General features: G+C 39.7%; 1 protein-coding gene across 1 annotated transcript; it reads left to right on the plus strand.

The window, feature by feature from the left end:
* The first annotated feature begins 306 nt into the window (after window positions 1–306).
* On the plus strand, window positions 307–21,436 carry RAB32 (RAB32, member RAS oncogene family). The gene is made up of 3 exons (XM_021527018.3): window positions 307–741; window positions 17,463–17,740; window positions 19,899–21,436. Exons 1-3 carry the CDS (start codon window positions 513–515, stop codon window positions 20,046–20,048), a joined length of 657 nt encoding a protein of 218 aa, XP_021382693.1. The 5' UTR covers window positions 307–512; the 3' UTR covers window positions 20,049–21,436.
* The last annotated feature ends 33 nt before the right edge of the window (window positions 21,437–21,469 follow it).

Below are 21,469 nucleotides of genomic sequence, written 5' to 3' on the forward strand. Positions count from 1 at the left end.
AAACTTCTCTGCCGCCACCACCACCGCTGGAAGCCAAGTACCAAAGAATGGCACCGACAGAGTTCACACTTTCCCAACCCGAGCCCTCTTCTGACGCTCAGTCCCCGCTGCCGCCACCTCGCGCTAGCCGGCGCTCCCAGCTGCGGGGGGACTCCCCCCGCCCTGGCCCTGGCCCTTTCCCTTTTCCATTCCTATTCCCACTTTCCACCCGGTGTCCCGGAGCGGCGGGGCGGGCCGGTTCCTCTCCCCGCCCCTCCCGCCGCCCTCCGCCGGCCGCTATAAGCCCGCGGAGTTTCCGCGTCCTGTGACTGCAGTCAGGTGGTGGCTGAGGTTCCCCGCTCCTCCCGCCCGCCGTCCCGCTCGGTCTTTCCCCGCCCGGCGAGGGCCGGCCCTGCGGGGAGCCGGCTGGGGAAAGTTGGAGGAAAGTTGTTGGCTGGGAAAGTTTAGAAGCGGGAGAGCCGCGGCCCCGGCAGCCCGGCCTCTCCGCCGCACTCCACGGGAGGGAGGGAGGGATGGCCGGCGGGGAAGGAGCGGGCAGCGGCGTGCCGGAGTGCCGGGAGCACCTGTTCAAAGTGCTGGTGATCGGGGAGCTAGGCGTGGGCAAAACCAGCATTATCAAGCGCTACGTGCACCAGCTCTTCTCCCAGCACTACCGGGCCACCATCGGCGTGGATTTCGCTCTCAAAGTCATCAACTGGGACAGCAAGACCCTGGTGCGGCTGCAGCTCTGGGATATCGCAGGTACGGGACGGGACGGGCGGGCTGCTCCGGGCAGGGTGCGCCCGGCCGGCGCTGGGAGCCCGGCTGTCGGGGGCCTGGCGCACTCCCTCTGGGGAAGAAAGCGTGTTTGGGCTGGGAAATCTTTCTCTTCTTGTTTTTCGTCTCACCCCTGTTATAAGCAACCTCTCATTCTTACCTTTGAGCGGTACGTAGAGGGAGGTCTTGATGTGGGAGTAAAATTTTTCACTTTTTGCAGGCTTTGTGTTCTCCCGTTAGCAGACTTTGTGCGGCTCTTTGCTTGGCCCAGGGTTTTACAGCAGTCCTCGAGCAGCTGCTTTACTCTCATTGCTGAATCCAGGGTTCCTGCTCATACTGCTCTTCCTGCCCTGCTTGTTTGAGTGGTGGGTGGCCTTGGTTATGGCTGCTGCTGGAATTAATTCAGAGTTCTGGCTCTGTAATGCATCTAATGCACCATGCCTTACAGGTTTAATGTAACTCAAACAGCTAAAATTGTCCTCAAAGGAAGAATGCTTAAACTTTGCATGCCTGGAGTCACCTGGTTAATTTAAAAGTAGTTTTCATCCCTGCTGCATTGAGTGAGGGAATGGAACTTCTGTTATGCTTAGTTTTATATTTAAATCACAAGTTTGTGTATTAGACACATACTTAGGGCACATGGAAGCAGAAAAGGCCTGTCTACTTGTCCAAACCACGCATTATTCCTTTCCTTTCAAACCTGTTCTTCAGCATCTCTTGTTCCCAAGACTCCAGCTGTATACCTTACCACAGTTAAATTTTCTTATGCTTTGGTGTCAAATGCCACAGAACAATCTCTTGTTTTGCCATGGTCTCATAAGAAGTCTGTCCCTCAGCTCTATAATCACCTTGGTTAGTATTGCATTTCTAGTGTTGTGTGTGCAACGCAGGCGTTAGCCTGCAACTCTCCTTATACCCTATCTCCTTGGATCTGAAAAAGCAGACTTTATTTCAAATGCTAGTTTAAACTTACACTACTGGAAGACACAAGGGAAAAAACCCCATAGTTATTGTTTCCATAAACTTTATGCTTATCAGTGGAAGCTCAAAAATGAGGAAGTGTGACATGTGGCTGCTGTAGCCCTGTGACAGACCAGCTGTACCTCAGCTTCTGGTGGTCTTGCTCTAAAACGCTTCAAATATGACTCCTCAAACTGAAAAGCCTTCTTAGTGCCATATACTGAAATACAGCATGGATCTTTCTGTTGCTGGCCTGTAGGGCAAATGAAAATATTTTCTAATTGCTGTTTCAAAGAGTGAGTAAGATGTTGGCAAGCTTTCTCTTCTGATCTGTTCCTTTTGTGAATCAGTTCTAACTTTCTGTGACTCAACAGTATCAGCACAAACTACTGCAATCCTCTGGGTATATTTAGCCAGCCTGGGGTTCCAAAGATTGAAGAGGGGAGGCTATTGGCATCCTGGGGTTTGGCAGGCTGCCATCCTTGTGTTTGACTTTTCAGCCCTTCATTGCTCAGACTTGGGTAGGCTCTGTGCTTTGCCAATGCAATCTGTTTCAACAGGATAGGTGGAAACTTAGCTTTAACTTGTCACAAAGTTTGGACAGAACCTATTTACATCTTGGGAAGTTCTATTAATACATCCATGCATTAATGTAATGATCCAGAAGACAATATTTTTCACTCTTGATTTTTGCCCTTGGAGTGTTTTTGACACTGCTAGCTGTAGACTAAGTTAAGAACTGCTGATAAATCCCTGTAAACTTGTGGTAAATTGGTTGAAGAATTAAATTGATTAAGAATTAAAATTTTTCCTGTCACTGAAATATTTTTCCTATTTTATAAGGCTTTTCTATGAAACCCCTTACTAGTCTTTTCCTAGCAGAAATGAAAAAGGAAGACACAACTGTTCTGCAGTTTGCACTCCAAACTCTTAATCTAATCTACTAGTTTAGAGTATTCTGTTTCCAAAGGGCTGGGGGGGGGGGGGGGTCTTGCCCAGTGAAAAAAAAAAGACCCAGAAGAGAAGTAATCTTGATGAACTTTGATTGGGTTGTGCTTAGCCAGCAACAATTTGGGCTCCTATAGCACTTGACATCTGAGAGTTAATTAGTAAAATAAAAAAATGTTTTATTATCAGTAAGGGTATTTGATGGTCTTAAAGCTGCTCAAGTCTTCAACCTGGGAGTGTATTCTGCAGCTGTTCATGCGTACAATTAGGAATATTTTTAAATACCTGAGGATGTTAACAGATTTATAGTGAAGCTATTAGTTAAAGAACCAGGTTGAAGATGCTTCTATAATCATAGATAACATTCTCTAAAGCACTTTATTGAAGTGTAGCAGTGTCTGAGCATGTGATAGTCATTCCTTTTTAACTCATCAGTCCAGCTGTCTACTGGCTTTCAACAGCTCATAGATAATTTTGCCTGCTGGTGTGTGCAGACAAACGGCTTTAGATCTCTTGAAGAGATCTGAATCTTATGGTAAGTAATGTTACATGTGACTTCCCTGCAAGCAATGTAGTGCTGGCATTCTGAATGTATTCTGATGCATTTAAAAAGGCTGTTGAATTAAAGTCTAACCCTTAAGCATAGAAGGGGATGTTATTTTCACTAGATCAAAGCTTGTACGTAACAGTTCATCATAAGAAGCTTTCTTTGAAGAGCTGGGTGATGCAAACTAAGGTTTTGTACCTAAGTCAATGACAAGAACTGACCCTGTAGCTTGTGCATCAGCCAAAGATCATAATGCATATACTATGCTGGCTTCTGATGTGATTGTAGGGAAAGTGATGAATGTTGTGCTGTTTATTGCAATGCAATAGGCTACTGGATGACTTCAAATTCTTGTGCTAGCTGAGATGGTTTTGGTTTTTTTTTGTGATTAGATAATTCTGTCAAATAGAGCATGACCGTGTTACACTGCTTATGCTTTTTATTTTTCCTGCTGAAAGTAGCCTTCTTGTTATGAGGCAAAAAGTGATGCAAATTCTTGCAGAAGCATCAAAGGGGAAGGGATGTAAAATAAGGAAGAGGGAGGAGGGTTACTGTTGTGCCTAGATGTTTGTATTTCAGAGATAGTCAGGTGTTTTAGTTTTTAGACACCGGTTGTAACTTAAATAAAGGCAATGAAAAAGGTTGAGAGTAAGACTGATCAGTCACTGTCAAATCACCTTGGTTACAGCATACAGAAAGAAGGTGAACAGATTATATGTGTGTTTATGCAGGAACTTTAGCTGCCCTGCCCTTAGGTATCATTCTTTTTTTTTTTTTTTTTTTTTTTTTTGGCTGGCTTTTGTGGTTTGCTATTTTTTTATTATTTTGATGTGTGAAGTAATGAAAAGTTATCTTTCTGGATAAATTCTGAAAGTGTTAAAACATTGATCAAAAGGCATAAATGATAAAATAAATAGAATGTAAGAATGAGTCATTGTGGTAAAGAGATGCAAAACAAAGAAATCTTAATGATAGGGGAGTGTTTTTACAGTCTATTTCCAAACAGTAGAGATTCTTACTTGAGGAGTATGCTGTTTTAGTGAGCACTGCACTGACCACAGCTTGCTCAGGAGGTGTGTATGGCATATTGATGGTGTGCATGGCATATTGATGAAGCTGTCAGGTAATATTGAATGAGTGCTTAAAGGATTTTCAGTATCATAGAAACTTTTGAGCTAATCTAGTAAAACCAGCAACTGTGTTAGTTGCTGCTTTTGTGCTCATGGTGACTACCACTGTCACTCACATCAGCCTGTATGAAGTGCAGTTTGCTGGAGAGCAGGAGTGGTAAAGATCATAGATTGTGGCTTGAGTTTTGCTTCTCATGAAGAATGTCACTAATGGCAACTGGTAGATGAATTTGATTTTAAAGCTTTTTTTGAGGAATTCTGGATTAACATTGGTGTAATAGCATTTTGCCTCTAGGATTTTATTAGAATTTCTTAGTATAAATATTTAGTAAAACTGACATAATGCTCTAACTGGCAGAGTATGGCTATGAAGTTGGCCAAACAGAAGAGGAATCATTGTACTTTGGTACTGTAAACATGCTCTACAGGCGTTCAAGAGTTTAATGATAAGCATCATGTGCGTGTAAGTTTGTTACTAAAATCTTGCCGTGTCTCCTTGAGAGGAACTGAACTGTAGCTTGTTATAAGTATATACAAGTCCCCAAGAGGATGAAGAAATCAGATGAAGTATTTTGGTTAAGTACTAAGTTAAGGAAGAGCTGAAATAACTCTTTTGTATGAAGACAAGCGAGTGTTAAGATTTGTGAGTTGATGTTAAGAGCAAGGTAACTTTCTAAATAACTTTTAGGCTTATCTACAGGAGGCCATGAGAAATGGGACAGAGTACAGGAAACCATGGATATGGTTGACTTTCAAAGGCATTCAGGCAGTTATAGTATGTGAAAACTAGTTTCAAGCAGCTCTGTATTCCAGTTAGTCTGTGCTTGTGCTGCTGGCATGTCATAGAGGCTGCCGAGCTGCTTCTGTTACTGGGGCATTTACTTGTGTCTTGAATTATGGACTGATTTTATTTTTCTAAATAAGGTCTGAAGCAAGTGTTAAGTGATGCTAATACATCACTGAAAGTCTATAGGAAAACAACCAGAAAACTTTTGCTGTTCCTTATCCCTACCAGTGCCAGAGGCATGTGTGCTTCAGTTGCTTTGCAGAGAAGTCTCTCCTAAGTATGGAGAATTTGGAAGCAGTAGTCTCTAAAAGTAGTTAAGGTGTTCTTGTAACAACATGTCCTTAGCCACAATGCATGTTGAAGGGATTAAAATGGCAACTCTTGCAAAGAAACTATGAAAAAATTGCTTAGCTGTGTGCCTGTTACAAGTGAGCATAAGGTGGAGGCAAGACGATCCAGACATAACCTGCCCTCAAATGTGGGTTTTTTCTTCTCACCACTATAAATATTCTTAATGAGTGAAGGATGTACATATAAATAACCATATCAGAAATGGATGAGAACTTGAAGCTCAGAGTTTTTTCAGAAACTTGTAAGTTTTCTGAGGCTGTTTCCTAATTGGTATGGTGATGGAGGTTCCAGGAGCAACCTTGAGGTGGAGATAAGGAGTGCTATCATTTTGTTTACAGCTGAGGCAGGTCAGAAAGCTCTCAGTCAGGGCTGGGGAATCTTCTATGTGATTATGTCAGCAGACTCATGGAGATATGAAAGACTTAATTTCTGACTGCTTCCTGTGAATACATGTTTAAATATGAATCTCATGAGAAGAAATTTACTTAAGGATCGTGCTTACTGGAAACATGTAAAACTAGCAGATAAAGTTTGGGGAAGGGAAGTAGAAGGCCTGCTCACAGGTTTTGAACAGAGAGGCAAGAAACAGAATTGAAGGTGCACTTTGTTTCCTTCTGGAAACCATGCCTCTGTGGGAAATCTTGTGTGGGTGTCCTTTCTTATGACTTTGCTGGAATAGCTAGATTGGGGTTATGAGCTTTCACTTCAGAATGACTTGTTGTGCTTGGAACTCTACAGCTATATATATATATCCAAGTAAGTGCTGAATGTGTTAAACTTGGGGTTTTGGTGTTTTTCCAGCTCTCAAGACGTATCTGAATACAAACAGATTCTGCATGATTTCTTTTTTTGGAATCCAGTTTAAATACACTTTTAATGAAATGTTATCAAGGTATGAGGTATGATTGTTGGTCTAATGAAGAAATTTCCACATCTTATCAGTGGGGTACCAAAGCATTCATAGTAGCAAAGATTATTTTGCTTAGTACTATGTTATGTAACCCCTCAAAGTCCTGTATATGTTATCTTGGACTAAGCCTATCACCCTTGTGCTGATTGAATTCCATAAGCATATGGAAAATGCTACTGTCTTGATGTTTGTGTTGTAAGGTAATCTAGTATGGTAATTTTGATTATGCAAGGCAGGACTGGTCAGTTAAATGGGAGAATTGAGACATATGTTCTTTGAATGTATTAGAAATGAGCTTAGAATTTCCTCATATGGCATTTCAAGGTGTTTTGTGTTTAAGGGGTTAAAGATGTGATCCTAAACAACGACCCGGTCTAGTACAGGCTTAAAATAAAGTTCAGTGTATTTCTCTTACAGGTACTTTTAATTTGTGTCAACAATGGAAATGCACTTCATGCTTGAGCATCTGTTCAGTATGGAATAGATGGTGCTTCAGCCTTATTTTTTAAACATGTCACAAAGCTGTTGCTCAGCAGTTTTGTGCTTCCTACAAGATGACAATAAAAACTTTTTCCTAGTACTCTAATATAGAGAATAAAGGATGGCTGAATGGGTATACATCAAATAGACAGGGGAAATCTAACTTAAAGGCAAACAATACCTAAATTCTTATGTGCAATACAGTAGACAGGAGGAAAAATAGTTCAAAATAGAAAAATAAAAAATAGAGCTCAACAGAACTAATTTTCAGATTAGTTTGTAGAATGGGAAAGCCTTACAGAAGCAATAATCATACATGGGTCACCCACTTTTCTGAAGGCAAGTATTAAATTCCTGCTCTTCATATAATACTGACTCAGGTAGGCAGAAATTAAGCTGGTTTGACAAGTCAAGCACATTGCCCTTCAAAGACAAACTGGGACAGACAATATAGAATATACACTTTTCTCTTGATGTATGGCATTCACATGAATGTAAATCTAGCTTTATCAGCTCTCCTTGCAGCTTGAATCTTGGTGCTTAACCTTATTTACATCTCCACCTTGCCTCTTACCACCTTGGTTTCCTTTAGGTGCACATTAGGAACAGGGTGTTACCAAAGTGCATATCCACAAGTACAATTTGAGTTGGCAAGTGCTATAAAGGGGTAATTCTCAACTTAGGACATAAAGCAAAGAAAATAATATTAGCTGACTTGTTCCAGAAGAGGTATTAGCATGCTGTAAAAATTAGATTCTTCCTCTCAGTGGTGAGTGAAATCACTGGATTCAGTCTCACAGCTGTCAGACATACCCTCCAATGAATTCTAGTGTTAACCATTGCTTTGCTGTTGTAGTCTGCTGTAAATGGTTCCCTCCAAATACTTGCTTCAGAGGTTCAGAAGTGTGATATGCCATGTTAGAAAGAAGTGATTTGCAGGAAGGGAATGTCTAGTTATATTTTTGCATGTAAATATAGGAATATCTCTTGTGAAATTCCTGCAGATGTTAAAGCTAGCATGACCAGCAGTAAGTAGTGACAACAAAGCACAGAATGTTTCACGAGCTACTGTGGTACAATGGTCAATATTCAAAGATCTCTTCTGGCTATGGAGACACAAAAAGAGGATAAATGGAGTGTGATTATGCTTTGAGAAATGGAGGGATTTCAGGGCTTTATAGAGCTTGCTTAGAAATAAATGTCTTAACTGTCTAGGGAAGGCTGGCAAACTCTCAGTAGCAGTGACTTCTGCATTAGCAGGTAATGAAAACAAATATTCCTTATTGTATGGATTTTAGCAGCTTTTCAAATAATAGGTTGAGAGGTAGTCTCTGATTGTTACTGCAAACAGCTTATGGGAATCTATTCTTTAAATGCTCCCAGGTGAAGAGTGCTGGGGTGGAGCAAAGTGGCAGCAATTTGATACAAAATTCCAGTCACACACAATGTGCCATGACACATTGACCGTTTTAGAGATTAACATTTTTTCAGTCTCATGATAAAGTTGTTCTGGAGACAAACTGACTTCAGAATTGTTCTACTGTGTGCTGTGAAATGCTGTAGTACCATGCAGCATCACTGTGAAGTACACAGTGCAGTTCTGGCTGTAGGGCAGCACACCAAAGGATATGGATCAGAGGGTGGCAGGTACAAAATAGCTTAACTCTGGCTATTTAAGACTTACTTGTTTGGGTAAGTCTTGTTAAAGCAAGGTGGAAGTACCAATTCATGCTGTTGCTGGCACTAATTGGACTATGTCAACTCCTTTGAATACTAATGCAGGGGAATTGTTCTATACATGCTGCATTTGACAGCTAGTTAGAGATTGTTTAGCTTGGTTGCACTCTGATTTTCTGGAGATTGAAATCTAATGCTTAAACAGGGACTTTGTCTCTCACTTGCTGTTTAGCAAAGATGCAAAAAAAAGAAAAATAGGTGGATTCTTACACAAACATGACTTGTCATACTGCTGCATAAAACACACACACAATGTTGGACAAAACTCATTGAACTCTTAAGCCAGTTGTTGGCTCTCCTTAAAGACAGACCAGTAAGCTGTTGAAATCAGTTTGGACAATTAAGTAATTAGATTAGCCCAAGACTACAGGCAGCAATAAAAAGTTTGTCTTGCTGTAAAATTCCCAGTGAGGGCTGTGCAATTATCTGAGTGAATTTTTTTTGTATTTGTGGGAAGAATGGTATGCCTTTTCTATTAGGTTGGTAGAAGTAATCATAGCTCCTGGTGGAAATCTGGTGTCTACTTTCAGAACTTGCCATCTCTGTGCTCTTGGTGTTTCAGAGGTAGTGAACAGACTGTCCTGTGTTTAATGATGGCAAATAGTGAATGGAAGGACTAGTCATTGATTTTGAAGTTTCATGTAGTTAACAAATTATTAGGTTAGAAACTGGCTGGGTTGGGAAATGGAACTTTAAAGCAAACTCCTCCTAACATTTCAGAATGAAATAGTGACTTCTTTAAACATGTGAAAATACGTTGTGATATGATCTAAATAATCAAAATACTGCTGCACTTAGGCTGATATTTGTTAGTAACTTTTCAATGGCTACAGAGTCTCCATACTCTGTCTGTACAGTATATTGTCAATGCCATACCTCTGGCACTGCATTGTTCAACAGAACTGCTTCAACTGCACCCTGCAGCTTTCTAATATAGATATAAACAGGGGGTGAAAGGTGGTCTCAGAATAAAGTGTGAGTCAGTTGAACGGGGATTAACTGTCTTTTGCCCTGAAGACTGTTCTGAAGCATTTGGGAAAGGGTTAGTGTTTGGAAGAGGTCCATCCAGTGGTCAGTTAACTTACCTATACCACCCTTAGTAAGAAAGCTCACTAGCAGTTATAATTGTCTGAGGCTGCTTTTGTCTGTTAGAAACTCTAAGTACTATAGTCAGTGAAGCTATTTTTAGTCTCATACAGGAAGATATAATATTCTAGTAATTTTCACTTCCTAGCCTGTCTGTGTTTATCACCAGAACCACAAATACCACTTTTTCATAGTGGTGGAAAATAGATGTCAAGCTGGATGTTTTTTAACACTTAGAGGTTTCTAATATCTGCTAGAGCTGCTAATATCATAGAATCACAGAATGGCTTGGGCTGTAAGGAACCTTAAAGATCATCCAGCTCCAACTCTGCTGCCATGGGACTCTAGACCATAGGTTTTCAGAGCCCCACCCAACCTGGCCTTTAAACATTTCCAGGGATGGGGCATCCAGAGCTTCTTTGGGCAACCTGTTCTGGTGCCTCACCACCATTATAGTGAAGAATTTCTTCCTAATATCTTACCTAAACCTACTCTTAGTTTAAAACCATTTCCCTTTGTCCTGACAGTACATGCTCTTGTAAATAGCCTCTCTCTGTCTTTCTCTCCCTTTAGGTACTGGAAGGCCTCAGGTCACCCTGAAGCCTTTTCTTCAGGCTGAACAATCCCAACTCTCTCAGCCTGCCTTCATAGGAGAGGTGCTCCAGCGCTCTGATAATCTTCATGGCCTGCCTCTGGACTCACTCCAGCAGGTCCATGTCCTTACACTGGGGATCCCAGAGCTGGATAGCACACTCCATTTGGAGTCTCACAAAGGCAGAGCAGAGGGGCAGAGTGAACCTCCCTTGCCTTGCTGACCATGCTGCTTTGGATGTAGCCCAGGATACTAGTGATTCTTCTGGGCTGCAGGTGCACATTGCTGGGTCATGTCCAGCCTCTCTACCAGCACCCATTAGTCCTTCTTGGCCCAGGTGCTCTCATTCTGTTCATTCTCCAGCCTGTGCTGGGATCCCAACCCAGCTGCAGCACCTTGTGCTTGGTCTTGGACCTCACGAGATCCCCATGTGCCCACTTCTCAAGTTTGTGCAGGTCCTTCTGGATGGCATCCCATCCTTCAGATGTGTCAGCTGCACCATTTAGCTTGATGTCATCTGCAAATTTGTCTGTCATTAAATAAATGCATAGTTCAACACCTCCGTGGTTTTAATATATGGCAACTTTACACTTACAGCTTAAATAAATAAGACTGGGGAGTGGGGAGCCATCTGGTATTAACAGTCTTGGAGCCTGTCTACTCTTAATCTATGGCTACTATCTGTGGGGGAAAAAACAGGTAGACACACTTGAATGTGAGCTGTAATATTGATAATGGCTTGGTTAACCTACTTCTTGCGGAGTAACAGATCCAGTCTAATTAGGTAATACAGTTCTGGAATAAGATGTGGTGGTTTGGGGAGATGGGGGATAGCTGTCAGCAGTGGTAACTTGCCAGTTACATGTTTATATATCTCTCTAAAAAGGAACTTCAGTCACACCTGACCCTAGTAATGCTAAAATGTACATTAGATGTCTGGAGAGCTGGGAGATTCATTCTCGGGGCAGTTCTGGATATTTGCTGTATTGTGCCAAACATCCAGCTGGCATCCAAAGTGTGGTCTTTTCCTGTTTGTGGCTCTTGAAGGGCCCAGGTGAGTTTTGAAAGTGACAGTAGTTCTAAGTCAATTAGAGGCTTGAACTATGTTCCCAGCCATTTTAGGTGGGGATTTAGCTTAAATCTATCACACTGAACTACAGTAACTTCACTGAGAATTGGAATTGTAAATATGGAATTGTCACTCAGGTGCTCCTGAAAAAAAAACTTGCACTTGTTGTTCAGTTGGTCTTTTTTACCATCTACATTGAATAAAAGCACAAGTGTCTCATGGTCCTGGAAATTGATTCAATCAAATTAGTTGTAGAGTTTGGCACTGAAGTTTGAAGGCTGGAACTGTGCCTGCATGCTGGTCAGTAAAGTCAGAGTAGTTGATAGCAAGAACCTAAGAGCCATAGTGTTGGCAGTCAGAGTTAGTCTGACTGTCCTTGCATTTTGGTATGAGTGACTATTAATGGTCATGGTAAGTAGTTGTTATAAGAAGGCTTCTCACAGTGCAAGGAGATTTTAAAGTATTTCCAGACTAAAAAAATGGTTTATTACAATTGGTCACTAAAGCTTACTAAGCATTACATGATGCCTGTGATCACTAGCAGGAAGCTGCTTCTATGCATTTTGAGCTAAATGAATTTGGTTCACTAAATCTGTTGGTCATCTTGTCTACTACTGCAGTTATTGATGGATAGTTTTTTGTGTTGGTTTTATAGGTTAAACTTTTCCTGTGTGACTTATTCCTTCTTTCTGTTGAATTTTAACTGCCTTTTCAACTATTTGAATTCTCATCTTCAGTGTTCTGAAGGACAAAATTGATGAGAGATCTTTGACTCTATTAATAAACTGAGGGCTTTTTTATATTCTTCAGACTTCTGGCAACTCTATTATTTGGTCCAGGAAAAAGCTGCCTAGTTTCATTGTCATGGTCTTCTAGTTAATAGTAAACAGCCTGGGAGCAAAACTCTTCAGCTAGTTGTACACTGACTTCTGGGTGACTGCAGTCTAGACTATATATCTGCAGGTTAAGGTTTTTAACGTAGAACTGCCAAACTCATAAAAATCATATTGAGCTCTGGATACCCATTAAGCTGATTATCCTGTTAAAGATGGCTTGAACTAACATGGCTTTAATGAAAAAACTACTTGTTCATTTTTGTGATTGTCAAACATTTATAACCCTTAGTCATCTATGTCTTCCTCATTAATGACACAGCTTCTGGAGGACTCCAGAATTGTTAATCTCATCTGAAAGAAAAACTTGGAAGAACTTTGTCCAGTTGTCTCACTGTTCTTGATGAGCTATTAAGGTTTTAAGTGCAACTAACACAATTATCTTTTGTGTGGCTTCAGATAAGGTAAAGCTTAGATTTTTACAAGGTAGGGGAACTCTTGCTATGCTGTTGGTATTGACAGGGATAAACCAACATTTACCTTCATAGCCAAAAAGAATAGCTGGGGAAACTTCTTCTAGATGGGCTCTTTTACTCTAAGTTCTTGTTAGTTGATATAAACTGCCTATTAACTCATTAATATAATAAGTGGTCTGGGGGAAGGAAGCTTTATAAACTCACTGTGACTATCCTGCAGTCATTTGTACATTCAAATTGTTTTTCTAGTCCCAATTCTCATCTTGTATGAGGGGTGACAAGTTGAAATAATACGAGTGTAGGGTATCTTTTTTGCTAAATATATGCAAGGACTGCTACAATGGTAAGTCATACTGCTGTAATAAACAGGACACTAGTGCTTCTCCCTTACACTGGGAAAGACTACTGTAGAAACTCTTTAAAATGTACTTCAAGGCAAGGTTACAATGATAACTTATATTTTGAAGTAGAGGACAAATATAAAGCTTCTAGTGCTAAGCCTTAAATTACAGCCTGTAATTTATTTCATGTAGTTTTTAACTTGCTTTTCCACCTCCATTACAATGTAAGCTGGGGAGTGAGAATAGCTCCCAAGTTCTAGTGCGGTTTTAAACTCAACTCTATTCCTGTGGTGCTGCTGTAGGGAAGTGGATTAGTTCCTGATGCATGTCATTGTGCAAATTAAGGCTGTTGCAATTACTGGAAAATATGGTGGCAATAGGTGCTGAGTCATTTCAATATGAAAACTGGTTAGAGCATGCAGAACTTTGCATTACATTAAGTCACTTCCATACCTCCAAATTAAACTTCTGATCCCTGTGACTGTCCTGTATCTTAGCTCCTCACTTACACCTGAACTGCTAAAAAAACAAACTATACTTAAGTGGTACCATCAGATTTATGCCTAGTTGCTGGACCTACCAGAATGATAAATCTTGTGATGTCCTTTCTACACTGCTGTATTAAGCAATTAGTTATCTTCCTGATCTCTTCTTTCTAAGATTATACACACTGGGGATTTTAAGTCTAGTTTAATCTGATCATTTTTAACCTTTTTCTTCTCTGTGGATATGATCCATTTTCTGTACTGCTCAACACTATTGTCACATATGGAGAAATGACTATAGCAAATATCTTGCTGGACAGAGGATGGGGCATTACGAATCTCTGAACTGTGCATGGCAGAAGTTGAGACATTTAGTTTTAAGCATAAAGAGAAATTTGTTCAGCCTTGAGAATTTGGAGGCTTAGTATATTCTAGTTTGATTTTTCTGCATGAGGGTTTGTGGGTTTGGTCTGGTTTTTTTTTTTTGTTGGTTTTTTTTTTTTTTTTTTGCAAGCAGAAAAACGCTTGCAAAAACTGTCTGAAATTTCTGTTAAATTTTCAAAAGGTTGTCTAGAATGCTCTGTGTCCTAAACAAGAAAGTCAGCATGTGCTTTGTCAGAAATGACATGATTGTAAAGGAAGTCCACTCAGTTTAAACTGAATTATTTTCCTGCCTCATGCTGTATACTGTTTAGCAAACAATACTCTTACCTCCTGGGTAGGCCATATTTTATTGCTTCTGTCGTTGTCTGAAATACAGTATATCCATCTTCACTAGGCTCCAGACAGAATGAAAGAGCAGTTGTAAGGTAGTATTCAGGTCAGGTTTGTTGTTAGTGGATGTGAATTCTAGAGGTGAAAACAGCTCTGTAAGACTCTGGTTTGGGTTACTCTAGAAACAGGAAGCACTCGTATTGAGTGGTATTTGACATATTAAAAGGCATTGATCTCTAAGGATCCAATGCTGTTGAGCATGTGTGTGTTTAAGGGTAAGAGATAGCAAATCTTCCTAATATAAAGCCTTAAACTAGTAAGTAAAAATAGAAGTTTTCGTGCTAATAGTAATAGGCATGTCAGTTTTCTACTTTCACCCAAATGAAAACTATGAAAGAATATGTATTGATGTTTTTTTTTTAAGTCTAAAACTCATACTGCAAGAGAGATAAGAGTTGCTGGAAATAAGAGTTAAATGATTGTTGTGGACAGCCAAAGCCCATGGTTTGTACTGTGGCTGCTATAGAATACCAAGCAATATACAGTTCCATGCTGGCTTCCATTCCTAACAGGACTGCTATAGGAGGCTCGTATGGCCACCTTGTCAACTGTTTTTGTATTTATAGCTTTTTTTTGGATGGGAGAGCAATAGGCAAGAAGGGATTCAGTTAATGATAATGTCCTTCACTGTGCTCAGTGATTGCAGCCTTGTTCATGTACAGCATGCACAGCTATCTGAGAAGTGGTAACTGTTCAGATGACCTTTTCTGCAATTCCTAAGTAACTTAGTTTTCATATATAGTGATCATGCTCTGTCTACTCCTTCTGGTAACAATCTAGCAACCCTTCCTACAACTAATCAATACAACTTATTTTTCTTATGTAAATGTTCATCAAGTGTTTAGAAAAACAGCCTTAAAGTAAAACTTGGAAGCCTTCCAGTCTCCAGCCACTGAATAGTGAGGACTACTGGGACTATTTCCCCTGCTGCTTCCGATTCATGTTCAGTCTCATGTAAATAACAGCAAGTGGTGTTCAATTCTGGACCATTTCAGGGCTGAATTGAAGAACTCTTTCTGTAGAAGACTGAGGTTAGTACAGGGCATTGTAGACCTTGAGATTACGCTGTTTGTTTTATGGGGCTGTCCTTTAGTGTGAAGGGATATCTCCCTGTATTGTATACTGGAGTCAGTGCTTTAGCATAGTCCAAGGTGTTCCCATGTGGCAGGAACTGGTGGTGAAACTGCCAGCTAAACAAATGGGGAAGCTGAGAAGGAGCTTTCAAAACTTGTGTGGTGCCCTATGCAGTGACTGGCTTAAGGTAACTAAATTTGACTGTGTAGAACTCCATTAAAAAACTTAACCAAAACTCCCAAACTCGAAATCCCTACATTCTAAGAGTAAAGCTTCTTTAAATGTGACATTACTGACATGCATTAGTAGTAAAAGCCTTCTGATCTAACTTCCCTAATGGTATTTGCGTAGTGGAAACAGTGGTCAGTGGTATGGTTTATAGTAAGGCTATTCTAAAAATCTCTTTTAGGCATAGAAGTCCAGCCTAGGGAGACAATGTGGATTACTTGTGTACTCTGTTTAGGAGAATTGTATTAGCAGTATGACTTTTCCAGAGGCATAGTCACAGAGATGCAGGCTTGGTGCCTGACTTGTTGCATGTCGTTAAAGTCCATGGCATAAATGCTGCTTCTAAACTTGAGTTTGGAGTATGGAGATAAGAGCTTTCTTTTTGGATCCTGTTTGTTCTTATACAGGATGATAAGCCAGTAGTGGGAAAAAAATCTCTGTAAAGTGTAATCTCTGTTCTGAAGTATATGCTGGGTAGTAATGCTGTTTTCTGCAGCATTATAATTTAAAATGAATGGACAGAAATAAAGCAGCTTTTTTATAGTTTTTTTGATCTTTAATGTGGCTGCTGTTTTCAGACCATTCTAGCAGCTGCTTAGGCAACCTTTTCTGTAACTGTCTGTAGGGAATGAGCTAATCATACTATGAATTACTGACATTAAAATGAGGCAAGTGAGCTGGAAAAGCACACTGCTGAGCGGGATCTCTTGTCAACTTCATTGGCAAGAGATTGAATGGTGGATTGAATGTTGGTTTCTTTATGAGAAGGTGATAACACACCCAATTCTCCTTGTATTTTTGTCCTTGCTAATTAAAGGTGGACTTGAATGTTTATAAACAGAGGACAACTAGATTTCCAAATACAGCTCTTCCTTTATCTTCTTAAAACTCATATGCACAGAAAGATAAAAGCTCAAGTGATGATACACTGTAAAACTAAATCATAGAGTTCAGGGACTGCTTTTCCCAGTGAAGACTGCCAAACAAAGCAGGAAGCTATTTTAGTAGCCCAGGCTTTCCAAACAATGTGCAAGGACTTGATACTGCTAGACGTGCACAAATGTAAACATACCATGATGTCTGACTTTTCAAACAGAAGAAAAAGTGAACTGGCACACTCTATATTTCAAGTATTCTGGCTAAAGTAGTTGTACTTAATAAGAAAAGGCTTTGATTTTTTGCTGCTTATGGGCAATTGATTTTTTTCCTGGATTTTTGCTGTGAATAATTGTACTCTTAACAGTTCTTGTTTTATATCCTGGGATTGCTGTAGAACTTCTATAGTTGAAAATTAATCCAGAGTAAATCTTAGACTTGAAAAAATTAAGTCAAAGTTAACAGATTTAGCCAGAACTGTTAAGCTAGCAGCTTCTTTTGAACTTGTCCCTAAGGAAAAAATCTGTAATATAGTTGACTTCTTCAGAAGATGCTTTGAAGCCTTGAAGCTTGCAAAACCCCTTGTTGCTCACTGTTCAGCAAACAGCGGAGTTTAAGTCTCAAGCTGAAGCAACTAGATTAAGATACAAGCCTTAATATTCTTTGATGAAATAATGATTTGTGTATGGCTGTGCTGGTAGTGTTTTTAGGCATTACTTCTCAAAGAACTCTACTCAATAAATAAGTTGACTATATCAGTATATAAGTTGAGCTCTTTTTAAGAAAAAATCCAAGTGGTAGTTGGAACTGCAAACTACTTTAAGCATCTGATTTGTCATATGTATAGTATACATAATAGCTGTTATAATGAACTTATATGAGATAGAGGAGGCAGTGTTTTATGCTCTAGGTGCCAGACCCAAATGCCAAACTTGTATGGGTTAAGCTGGTACACTAATCCATTTACACTGAATACAGTTTATGCTTCAATATAAATCTACTGTGACTGTCCTCTCTTTCAGGCCAGGAGCGCTTTGGAAATATGACCAGAGTATACTACAAAGAGGCAGTTGGTGCTTTTGTGGTCTTTGATGTCACAAGAGGTTCCACTTTTGAAGCTGTTTCAAAATGGAAGCATGATTTGGACAGTAAAGTACTACTTCCCAATGGCAGCCCCATCCCTGCTGTTCTCCTTGCAAACAAGTGTGACCAGAAGAAAGATGGCAGCCAGAATCCCTCTCAAATGGACCAGTTCTGCAGAGAAGGTGGCTTTGTTGGATGGTTTGAAACCTCTGCCAAGGTGAGCTTAATAGAAAAATATTTTTAGTCTCTTGAATATTGGCATAAGAAGGATGAATATAATCATGTAGGAAATAGGTCTATCAGGTATAGGAAGTAGTAGTCAGATTTGTGGTAGCAAAATTTCAAGTGATGTGCAGGCTAGCTTCATTCCTGAAGAAGATGAGGCATATTTGGTTTAGATTAAAAATGATCTCAGATTCACAGTGGATTGAAACGATCTGGAAACCTTGATTATCAGAGTTTGATAAGCTTTTTCATCTTGCATGCATGAGGATCAGTCGTTCTTTAGATGTTAATACTACTAAATGCTGATCAAGCTCCCCAAAAATATACAGGTCATCTTTAGGTGTGGGTTTTTAAATTGCATTTTATGTTATCACTGTTTTATGTAGGAAACAGCAAGATTTCAAGTGACGAAGCTATTTGCTTACTCATTACTGCCTACCCACAGTGGTGCTAAAGCACTTTTCTATTTTATCAGGCAATGTCAAGACTGAACGGGAGAAAAAATCTGGTATAGTAATTTAAGAAAGGCAGCTGCTCTGTTCAGTTAACTTTGAGTAATTTCATGTATGGTATAGTTTTATTCTACAGGCATTTTATCATTGCACAGATTAAACTGGCAGCAGCTTAGCTGGAAGTGAAACCAAATAGTTCTTTAAAGCCCAACTTATTCTTAAAATGAAGGACTCCTCTAGATGAAGACAGTGTGGCTGACAGACCAGATTACAGGTCTGGCTGGTAAATCCTTTATAAAGTAAGATAAGCCTCCAGATCCCACTTTTCCCTTGTCTTGCCTACTTCCTTGAGCTGCTGCTGAAGTGTTAAACAATGATGTTTAGGCAATTCTTAAAAGGCAAAGAATCTCTAAGAAAACGATAAGAAGCAAAAGTAATAAGTTGCTCTTTGTTTACTTTAAGAGAAGGATACACAGGCAAAGGAATTAGTTAAATTAGCTAACAGTTTGTTTGCATTTGAAAAGATATTTCCAAACTCACCCATCTGTTACTAAAAACTCTTTTTAAGGCTCTTTATAATCAAAAAGAATACCAAGAGTCTGCTTTGGTAAAAGTCTTCCCCAAACCTTTACCTGCCTGTATTACGGCTATGTATAAACAGCATTATGGCTTAAAAATAAATGCCAGTAATATTGGGAAAAAATCTAATGGGAAATTCTAGTGACAAGGTGCATTTTAGGTAGTATTTAAGACAGGACAATGTAAAACAAGGTTCTTGCTGCAGAGAAAATTCCAGGCAATAAGTTCTAGCTTGGGTATTAATTGACTTGTTTAGAACTCTGCATTGTAGTTGAAATAGCAAAAATTTAGGACAACTGTTGTTTTCTAAGCATACCAAAACAGTTTATGGCTTTAAGTCCTGCCCACTTGTATATCCTATTAATCTGCTTTTGCCCTTCCGTTGGAAGGGACAATTGGATCTTCAGTCATCAGTAATATATTGGGTTGATATTTCCTTTGGAAGCGAAGATGAGCAATTCCAACCATGGCAGCCCTGTGCTACCAGATGGCCCAGCCAGGTCAAACCTGTGGCCAGAAACTCCTTGGCACTAGGACAGGTTGGACCCTCAAAAACTGGGATATTGTGGCAAAGTACATCTCTAAGTGTCCTGCAAACTTACATTATTTAGGGTGTATGGGAAGGGAATTCTCAAAGTATGCACAAGAATATATAGAGTAGCTACATGAGGCCCTTGGAAATAGTTATGATTTTGAGGATCATGGAGAAGATCCTCTTACTTAAAATAAGTGCATCCAAATTCCATCAGAAACAGAAAAAGACTCCAAAAGGTAGGATGATACAGCAGATGATGTAATTGCCTAGGATCTTTCCTGATGCAGAAATGCATTTAGGCATTTGTCAGTCTTTCAAATGCAGGTGACATTCATTCCCCTGACTGCCTATTAGATTAGAATCAGATTTCAGCTTGTAATACAGATTAATAATTTTGTCTCCAACCTTTCTGCTAACTTGAAAAAAAAAATGCGAGTAATGACTTCTTGCATTTAAACTGTGTTCTGCTGATGAGACTGAAGAATTATTTTCTTTTTGGATAGCTTTAGGAAAGTGTGACTGTTAATAGGAATGTGTGACTGTTTCAAAAAGATCACTGACTTCCTTGCTTTCAACATTTTTAGGACAACATCAACATAGATGAAGCTGCTCGATTCTTGGTGGAAAACATCCTTGCCAATTACAAAACCTTTCCTAATGAAGAGAATGATGTGGGGAAACCAAAACTGGACCTAGACCCATTGAAAGCAGAGAGTAAATCACAGTGCTGCTAATGCTACCACCGTTCAGTAGATGTGATGGGATGAGCAGCAGGACTTCGCTTTAAATCCAAATGCTGCTATGGTGCTGCGTTGTGACAATCCATATGGGGTGTCTGGTACTCTCTGAATTGGTGACTTGTTTGGGTGTTTACATATTCTTGTTTAGCATAAAACTGAGTATCTTGTGAGTTATTCCACTTGCTCGAGTGTCTGCATCTAATTCTGATTAGTGTCTTGTTACTTGAGAACATAAGGTAGTGTTTACACTCCTAAAAGGAACAGAGACAACATTCAGTGTCTAGTTTGCTTCTAGGACATATGCTGCATTCCAAATAGGACTCACTTTTAGGTGAATAGACTCTTTCAGCTTTAAAGTAAACTTTTCCTTTGTCACCATTTATGTCCCACTTGAGCCTTCTCACCAGCACAATTGTCTCTATTTATTATCTCCACTGTGAGGATCTGTCTCCTTTCTAGTTCTCCTGGATCAAGACGTCCCAGAAATCTTGAAGAGACCCATGAAAGATGGGCGGTATCTTTCCTAGTGTGATCACTAAGAATGAATGGAGTAGATGTCTTTCACCACTGAGTAAAAGCAAGATGGTTGTTACTGTGTTTAACAGGGGAAAGACATGGTTATGGAGATACTAATAAAAATGCATCTCCAGAAATTTAAGGCTGAATATTTTCAGCTAATACTTTACATATGAAACACATTAATGAATACTGTTTTACTGCTGGCACATAGTTATGGTAACCTCACCCCTATGCACATCCAGAAATAAACATCTAGTAACTTTTTCATGCACTAACACTGAAAACTTTACCAAGAGTATGAAAGGTAAATATTTTACTGTCCTATGATGATGAACTTGCTTCTTTTTTTTTCTGTCTAGAGATGGTTCCAAATACCATGAGCAAGGAGAGAGGTCTTGAGGGAAATAGCTTTCTTGGTTCATGCTAGTCTGTCAACCTTTCTGCCCCAAGCTCTGTCTTTGTCAGTTTTAGAACTCTTTTGACTGCTTTGAACTAATACTAGTTTGTAACTGTATAGTGAGATACTTATGTTTCTTTGTTGTAACACTCATGTATTATTGGCAGCAAATGAAGTTCAAAAGGATTAGAGATGGTTCTTGAATGTATTCTGGAACTCTGGTTCTGATTGGCTCAAAGGCTTTGAAGCTCCTCTTATCTTAGGATTTCTTCTGTCCTGGTACCTCATCGCTGTTGACTTCTGAAGTCTTACCTTGCTGGGTTTGATGGTGCTGATGTTTAGGTAAACATCAGAATTAGGTATATGCAGGATTTGATATACTTTAATCTGTATTGAGATTTATTAGGCTGTCTTTTTTTCTAAAGAGTAACATACTTTTTAAGAGTTAAATAAATATATTTGGGCATCTTTTGTGTGTTGGTGTGTGCTTTTGAGAACA

The sequence above is a fragment of the Lonchura striata genome, chromosome 3, assembly GCF_050655825.1.
Source record: "Lonchura striata isolate lonStrDom1 chromosome 3, ASM5065582v1, whole genome shotgun sequence".
NCBI classification, from domain to species: Eukaryota; Metazoa; Chordata; class Aves; order Passeriformes; family Estrildidae; genus Lonchura; species Lonchura striata.